Source organism: Nannospalax galili, unplaced genomic scaffold, assembly GCF_000622305.1.
Source record: "Nannospalax galili isolate Female #2095 unplaced genomic scaffold, S.galili_v1.0 scaffold42, whole genome shotgun sequence".
NCBI classification, from domain to species: Eukaryota; Metazoa; Chordata; class Mammalia; order Rodentia; family Spalacidae; genus Nannospalax; species Nannospalax galili.
In genome coordinates, this window is record NW_008348666.1 from 61,475 (window position 1) to 70,614 (window position 9,140).

At 37.5% G+C, this 9,140-nt stretch overlaps 1 protein-coding gene across 1 annotated transcript in view; it reads left to right on the forward strand.

Moving 5' to 3' along the window:
* Window positions 1-9,140, forward strand: part of LOC103744200 (cytochrome c oxidase assembly protein COX16 homolog, mitochondrial) — a gene marked incomplete at its 5' end in the record, with an annotated part of 21,261 nt that overhangs the window by 8,009 nt on the left and 4,112 nt on the right. The window contains 2 exons of the mRNA XM_008845919.2: window positions 58-129; window positions 8,852-8,914. Of these exons, the coding sequence (XP_008844141.2) occupies window positions 58-129; window positions 8,852-8,914 (135 nt within the window). The remainder of the gene's footprint in view (window positions 1-57; window positions 130-8,851; window positions 8,915-9,140) is intronic.

The window sequence follows — 9,140 nt, forward strand, 5'->3', positions numbered from 1 at the left end:
TGTGTGTGTGTGTGTGTGTGTGTGTGTGTAAATAATTGTTTCCTTTCTTTATTTCAGTTGTTGGTTGTCGGAGGTTCTTTTGGTCTTCGTGAGTTTTCACAAATCCGTTATGATGCTGTGAAAATTAAGGTAAGAACTGCAATTGGTGTTTGACTTGTGTCTGAGTATATTGGCTTTGGTTTAGTAAATGGATATACTCAGGTCACTTAGCAATATTAATTTGTCTTGTATTTCAAAGCTAATAGATAATCTTTGCATCATCTCATGTTCTTTAAAATATAAATGATTCCCTGAAATCATGTAAAGAATTTAGTAATAGGGGCTAGAGAGATGGTTCAGAAATTCCGAGCACTTGTTTCTCTTGCAGAGGGCCCAAGTTTGGTTTCTAGCACCCACATGAGGCAGCTCACAACTGTGTTGTAGCTCCAGTCATCCAGTGCTCTCTTCTGGCTTCCTTGGGCACCGGCATGCATGTGGTGCACATGTATGTATACAGGCATTCACACATACACATAAATAAAAGTAAATGAAAAAATCTTTTTTATTTCAAATATAACTCATTTTTTTATTTGTTGATTTTTTTGTGTGTATATCATACAGAACATCCCAAACAATCTTATTCATCTATAGTCCCACTTCCCAAATGGCTTTTTTAAAACAAGAATTTAGTAATAGTTTTCCTTATTCAGTAAGAAATTTGTAATATTTTTAGCTTCTCTCAAAAAAAGTTCTCTGATGTAGTTGTTTTCAGAGTAGGAACTAGAGAATATAGATCAACAATTTACTTCATTTCTCTAGCTAGAAACTAGCTATTTCACTTTAATACCAGTAATGTTATAAATATATTGGCATTTATCATTAGTTACTGATATGAAAAGAAAAATTTTTTTATTATAAATGAAAATACCAACCTTTTAATAGTATCTGCTTTGTGGTAGGGCTATACCCGTTCCTTTGTTTTTCCAGTGAAGAAACCAATGCCCAGAAAACTAAGTATCCTTCACTAGTCATGTGGCTAGTCAGGGCTTGAGCTAGGAGTCCCATCTTCTGTAATTCCATATTTGCTGTCACATTCACACCAGATGTTACATAAGAACTCTGGTTCAGTCACTGAGAAGTATGTTTGTTTCTTTGGAGGGACATGTTCCTGACAATTTGAAGGTTTTTCCAAGCCATATATAGTATATTATCACATGACCTTCCTTTCTAATACTAGTGGGAAAGTATCATCATCAAGATCTATTTATCTCTCTTACATAATGTTGCGGTTTGAGAGAAAGAAACTTTAGTTAGTCTTAAAGATAGATTGGAATTATAGTAAATATATATTTAAAAAGAACATGTAGTTTTTATGAGGATATAGAACAATTTTAAGTAACAATTTCATTTAACTATAGTTTTCAATTTAACTATATTGAAAGGTTTCAATTAATATCCCAATTACTTTATCAGGAATTATTTCTCTTTCCCCTTAAGATGACAGTTGTAATGGTTTGACTTTTAAAAGTGGAAGATTGTGTATTTATTTGAAAAATAATTGAATGTTTGCCATATGTTAATCATTTGTTAGATCCTGCAGATAAAGTGTCAAGAAACTGGCTTTTACAAAGTGTATAGAAGAATTGAGGCCAAAAATCGTCTTCTACAAAATTGTATCCAAACATGTAGCACTTCCCAGAGCAGTGCTATAGTACAGTTTCATATAGAACATTACTAACTTCAAAGAGGGGTGTGCAGTTTAGGCTTGGGAAAGAGAAATCAGGAATTGTTTGTTAAAGGTGTGGACCCTGAATTCAGTTTAAGAAGAGCAGGAGTTTAGTGAGTGGTAGAAGTTCCTTATACTCTGTAAAGCAGAGAGAGTAATATTTTCCTTTTAAAATTCTCTTGCAAAGGAGTACAAGAAGGCTGGGGACTGGGGGAGCAAGATAGAAAAGATTATTTAGAGTAGAGAGGCGTGCTAGGAGTCTGGATTAGATTTTTGTTGCTGTGACAACATACCTGAGCTAAACAACATAAAAGGAGACTATCTTTATTTTGGTTCAAGGGTTTCAGAGGTCTCAGCTCTGGTTACCTGGCTCTGTTGCTTTGAGGCCTTTGGCAAGGCAGAGCGTCATGATGGGGAGCATGTGGTAGAACAAAGCTGTTCAGCTCACAATGGCCAGGAAGCAAAACCTAGGGAGAATAGACCCCTCTTTCACCGAAGTGACCTGCTTCTTCAACCTCCCAAGAGTCCACTAAGCCCTGAATCCATAGACATATCCATATGCATTTATAGGTCAGAACTTTCATGATCCAGCCACCTCCCAGAACCCCACCACTGCTCAGGGGACTTGACAGCTGGGGCGCCATTGTAGATCCAAATCATAACAGATCCTGTGGCAGTAGAATTGGTGAATAATAGGACTGGAAGTAAAACATTTCCAGTAATAAAGAGAAGAGTTAATAAATTAAAGGTTCCAAAAAAACATTGGAAAATTGACAGTGCTTTAATGAGCAATGTGATGTGTATCATATAAAAATATGAGTAATTCTAGACTTTTTCAAAGGATTTTTGTTTTGTTTTTTGAGACAGGGTCTCACTATGCAACCCTAGCTGCCCTAGAACTAGTTAAATAGACCAAACTCACAGAGATCCATTCGCCTCTCCTCCCAAGTGCTGGGATTAAAGGTGTGTGCCACCATGCTCAGCTTATTTCAAATTTTGACTTTTAAGATTGGATAAATAATAGTATTAACTACCCAATTAAGGGGAAAAATGAGAAAGACTTAAGATAACAGGAGGGATTGAGAAGGTAGATGAAGAGTGTTAAGTGTTGGTCAGGAGAGTGAAGGGATTGGAGGTGGAAAGTCAAGGTCTGTTGGTGTTAAGAGAATAAAGGTAAAAGAATTAAGTCAGATGTGTCTCTAAGATGAAAATCGGAGGGCAAGACCTACAGAGATTGAGAGGGCGAGGCTGATTGATACTGAGAAGTCAGTTCAGGTAAAGTTAAACAAGAGAGTGAGGATAAAGTAGGCTAATGTTGAGAAGACTTGAGAGTGAGTTTGATCCTCCATACCATTAGTTGGGGATGGTAGTGGCTGCAGAGTTTAAGAAGTTAAGATCAAGAAGGTAGGGCTAAGGTGGCAAGATTGCCAGGACCAAGGCAGGCTGAAACTGGGATTTAGAGGACAGAGTCAGTTGAGAAGAAACCAAGTAGGAATGAGCTCACCTGAGAGAGTGGCGTTCATAATACAGGAATCCTGTTTTACATTAATGGTTGTAGAAAGTTGAGAGGAAAGCATGGGGATCCACAAGGTGACCTAAAAATGTAAGATCCAAAACCAACAGGGTCCATTTTTCTTTTTCTGTGGATCACCATCATAGTGGATTTAAGCATGCAATTTAAGTACATCAAACTTAACAAATAGTACAGAATCTTTGTTTATTGTGCCTTTTAACAAAATAGTACTAGCTTAATATTTAACATAAATATTGTAACCTTATGGGTTTTTATTGTTTGTTTGTTTTTGGTTTTTGGTTTTGGTTTTGTTTTTTGGTCTTTTTGAGACGGTCTCCCTGTAGCCCCAGCTGTCCTGGAACTCACTATGTAGACCAGGCTGGCCTTGAGCTCAAAGAGATCTGCCTGCCTCTGCCTCCCGAGTGCTGGGATTAAAGGTGTGCGCCACCACGCCCGGCTGTGACCTTATGTTTTAAGATCAGATAATGAAAATACGAACAATTATAGTAGCAATGCCATTATGACCCAGACATCACTGTAAAAGAAAGAAGAAGACTGCATAGTCTTCAAAAAAGAAATTGCAATTGGTTATATTGGAGACAGAAATGAGAACGTATATGAAGACTGAGTCTCACATATCCAGGATGAGACAGGCAGGTATTTATGAATCAATCATGTTTGTTCCTCTTAAAATACCAGCAGTTAACCTCAGATAGCAAATGCTGAGTTAGCTTGATCATACCATACTAGCAAGAACATTCATTATAGCTGGGCATGGTGGTACACGCCTTTAGTTCCAGCACTTGGGAGGCAGAGGCAGGTGGATCTCTGTGAGTTCAAGGCCAGCCTGGTCTCCATATGAATCCAGGCCAGCTGGGGCTACAGGGAGACTCTGTCTCAAAAAAAACAAAAAAAACAAAAACAAACAAACAAACAAACAAAAAAAACCAACGACAACAACAACAAAAAAAACATTCATTATATTGTTCCTTTGTCTACCTACAAAACTTATTAAAATCACATGTTTCTAATTCAGGAGTTAGAACCAAATATATCCTGTTGGTGAACAAAAAGTGATGTTCTGATACCAGATATGTTTATCCTCAATAGTAAGTAACACAGCTGGTTCCATTCAGTCTTACCAAGGATCATGCTTTCTATTGTATACAAAGTGATTAATTGCTCTGGGGATATAGCTCAGTGGTAGAGCACTTGTTTAGCATACAGCAAGCCCTGGGGTTGGCTTCCAGCACAAGTAGGTAGGTAGGTAGGTAGGTAAGATAGATGATAGATAGATAGATAGATAGATAGATAGATAGATAGATAGATAGATAGATAGATAGATGGATGGATGATAGATAGATATTGAATTATGGCAATGAGAAAACTTAATTTTGGAACAAAAAATGGAGTTTCAAATTGCCATCTGTGTTTTTTGAAGACTAAGCAAAACCATAGGAAACAAAAAAATTGATGTTTTATAAAATACTCCTTTTGCCCACTTTTCTCTCCGTTTCCTGTACAGGGCGGTATAGGTTGTACATCAGACGTTAACTCTGTCTAATTCTTTTTGTATGTTTCACTCACCCCTGCTTCTCTGTTGTTTTATCTTAATCGCTCATTCTTTAAGTTTGTGATTCTTTGCATATTTTAAATTTCTGAACTGTTCATTTAATTCTTTATTATGTAGTCCAACTCTCTAGAGAAAATTTCCTCTAGAATATCATTTTATAAGAGATTTATTTTATTTTTAATTATGTGTATGTGTGTGGGTATATGCATGTGAGTACAGGTGGCCATGGAGGCCAAAGGCATCAGATCCCCCTGAGCTGGAGTTGTGAACCACCTGACCTAGGTACTAGGAAATGAACTCAGGTCCTCCACAAGAACATTACAGGCTCTTAACTGCTGAGCCATCTTTCTAACCTTATATCTTATTTTTATCCATTTTTTTCTTTTTTAAATATTTATTTATTTATTCTTAATTTATGTGTATGAATGATATCCCTATATGTATGTAAGTATACCCATGTCATGCAGTGCCACAGAGGACGGAAGAGGGCATTGGATCCCCTGGTACTGGAGTTACAGACAGTTGTTAGCGGTCATGTGGGTGCTGGGATTTGAACCCTGGTGTTCTGCAAGAGCAGACAGCTGAGCCATCTCTCTAGGCCCCTCCATTTGTTTCTTTAATGACTTAAACACTATATGAATTCTAATTACTTAAAAGTCCTATCTCCCACCATAAGGATCTACTTTATCTTCTTTTTCTTTTTTATTAAAAGATAGTTTTAGCCGGGCGTGGTGGCACACGCCTTTAATCCCAGTACTCTGGAGGCAGAGGCAGGCGGATCCCTGTGAGTTCAAGGCCAGCCTGGTCTACATAGTGAGTTCCAAGCCAGCTGGGGCTACAGGGAGACCCTGTCTCAAAAAGGCCAAAAAAAAAAAAAAGATATTTTTATTGTTTCTTTGAGAATTTCATATAATATATTTTGATCCTATTCAGACCCATTTCTCCAACCTCTTTATTTTTTTAAGGCCTGTAAAGCCTAATTTGTGTCTCCAGATGCTCTTTGGTGCAGGTTCATCTCATCAGGAACAAGACAAGGATGTCCACTCTCCATTTCTGTTGAATACAATACTTGATGTTTTAGCTAGAACAATAAAACAAATGGAGGACATAAAGGGATGCAAATTGTAAAGGAAGAAGCCAAAGTATCCTTATTTGCAGATGATATGATTCTTTACAGTGAGACCCTAAAATTATACCAGAAAACTCCTAGAATGTATAAACACATTCAGCAAAGTAGCAAGATGTAAAATTAACACACACACAAAAATCGGTGACTATAGACCAAAACACTCTGAAAAAGAATCCTGGGAAACAATCCCATTCATAGCCTCAAAACCATAAAATATCCTGGACTAAATCTAATCAAGGAAGTGAGAGACTTAAAACTTTAAGACATTGAAGAAAGAAATCAAATAGGATACTAGAGGATGAAAAGAACTCCTATGCTCATGGATCAGTAAGATAGTGTATAAATGGCCATTCTGCCAAAAGCAATCTACAGATTCAACACAATCCCCATAAAAATCCCAACACAGTTCTTTATGGGAAATGAAAAAAATAATCTCAAATTCCATATGTAACATAAAACTAGGATAGCCAAAACAATAAAAGAGTGCTGGAGATTTCAAATTATACTACAGAGCTATAGTAATAAAAACACCATGGTACTGGCATAAAAGCAGGTATATTGATCAATGGAATCGAATTGAGGACCCCAGTTTAGGTGCACACACTTATAGCTACCTGATTTTTGACAAGGGGCTGCTGTGGTTGGCCTTGGTTGTCATCTTGACATACCTGGGAAGACCGAACCTCAGTTGGGGAATTGCCTCCATCAGATTGAACTGGCTGCATGTCTGTGAAGCATTTCTGTTCTTTTCTCTTTCTAAAATTTTATTTTTATTTTATGTATACAGGTGTATTGCCTGCATGTATGTAAATGTGCCTGTGTTGTACAATGCCTACAAAGGTCAGAAGAGAGCATTGGATCCCTTGGAACTGGAGTTAAAGATGGTTGTTAGCAACATGTGGGTGCTGGGAACCAAACCTGGATCTTCTGCAAGAGCAGCCAGTGCTTTTAACCACTGAGCCATCCCTTCAGCCCCTGTGAGGCATTTTCTTGAGTGATGGGGGGAGGTACTCAGACCATTGTTAGTCATACTACCCCCAGACAAGTGGTCATGGGCTGTATAAGGAATCAGGCTGAGCACAGGCCAGAGGAGCAAGCCAGTAAGAAGCATTCCTCTGTGGTCTGTGCTTTAATTTCTGCCTCTAGATTCCTGCTGAGTTCCTGCCTGACTTCTCTCAGATATGGACTATCACTTGGAAGTATAAGATGCAATAAATCCTTTATTCCCCAAGTTGTTTTTGGTCAAAGTGTTTTATCACAGCAACAGAAATGTGAACTAGGACAAGAGCCAAAACTGTACATTGGAGAAAAGATGTTCAGCTTAGCTATATACTCTTGTCTTAGGGAGTCCAGAATATAGGAATTACTTTAAAGGAGGTAGATCCCTGTCATATATCCTTTGATCTCTGTTTTTGTTGAAATAGCCCTATGGGATGATTTCTCTAATCCCCAGTAGCAGTATTTACTGGGTTCTTCTTCTGTTTTTAAATTAACATACAGAAATTGTGCAGAGTAATAGACTTCACTATGACATTTCCATACATGTATATGTGCTTTGATGATATTCACCCCCTCTGTTACCCTTTACTACTCCCTTCTCCCTTTCCCCATCCCCAGTATGGAGTCCTCAATGTCTTAAAGCTTTCATTATAAGTCTTTAACTTCCTTGATTAGATTTAGTCCAAGATATGTTATGGTTTTCAGGCTATCATGAACAGGGTCTTTCTTAGTGTGCTTCTCAGTACTTTGTTACTTTTCTGTCCTTTATTTTCCCATAAAGTTCACCTGTGGGAGAAAACACATATCCATAAGACTAAGCCTTGGTTATTAGTCTAGACAAGAATAGCCAAGGGGACAGTGGGTTTCCACTCCAATTCTCAGCGTTTGTAGAACCTTCCTCCTATAGTGGATTTTTCTCTTTTGAGTCCTAAGATACTGCAGGCTTAGTGGGGTTTTGTTGGGTTTATTTGATTTTTTGTTTGTTCTGTTTTTGGGCTTTGAAAATTACTTTGCCATCATTAGACACATTTTAAATCTGATTTTGTACTGAAAATAAAAACACAGGAAGGTAGCTTATCAATGTTACACAGTGGAACAGCATCTTAGGTAGACGTTTCATTTTAATGTTTGCTGATAAAGCAGAAATGGTGCATGACTGAATTAGCAGTGCTTTAATTCTGGAACCTCAAATATGCATATGTGGGAGCTTTGGGATCTAGCTTTCTGATACGCTTTTCTTTGGTGTCTCATTTTCTCTGTTCACGCATCGTCCTCGTGGAATCATAGGTTGTGCTTCAAGTATAGTAATTTGCTCATGGGCTCTGTTAACATCAACAATTCAACTGTCCTGTTTAATTTAATTTGTCTTGTTTATTGTACCAGTCACGCTCTTTGTCACACACAGGCAACAAGCATAGATAGCTCTTAATTTCTGGTCTATGGAAGATGCTGTTTTGGTTTTCAAGTGCATTATTATAGTAACATTTAAAATAATTTTTTTGAGCCAGAATCTTATTATGTAGCTTTGGATGCCTGCAACTTGCTGTGTAGACCAGGCTGGCCATTAGCTCACAGATAACCACCTGTCTCTGCCTCCTGAGTGCTGGGATTAAAGGTGTGTACCACCATGCCTGGCTCATTATATTATATTTTTAATATTTCTGAGCAACAAAGTCTGTGATGGTGGTTAATGATGCTGCCTCTGGAGGCAGAAGCCAATATTCAAAGCCATTTGGACTCCTAGTGCTGTGTTTCCTTACAAGTGTTAATGAGGTTGCAGGTAATGTTTATGTCATAGGTTCTGTGAGATGAAACACCCCCCACCCCCCAAAAAAACAATTGGCTTACTGTCCCAGCCATCTGTCCTATGACTTTAAAGGTGAAAAATGAATGCAAAAGATTTAAATAATATATGGTTCTTTTCTTCTACAGATTGATCCTGAATTGGAAAAAAAACTGAAAGTGAATAAAATGTCTTTAGAGTCAGAGTATGAGGTATGGTATGCTAACATTCTGTCTTATAACAATCTGACTAGTCATGTCTGATTGTTTCTCCTAAGATAAATTTATATTAGAAGTACAGAAAAAGAAATTCATTCTGAAGATATGGCTTTTGGTAACAGGTTAAATATTTCTTTTTTAATATATTTTTTAAAATTTTACTATTTTTATTTTATGTGTATGTATGTATTGCCTGCATGTAGGTAAGTGCACCCATGTC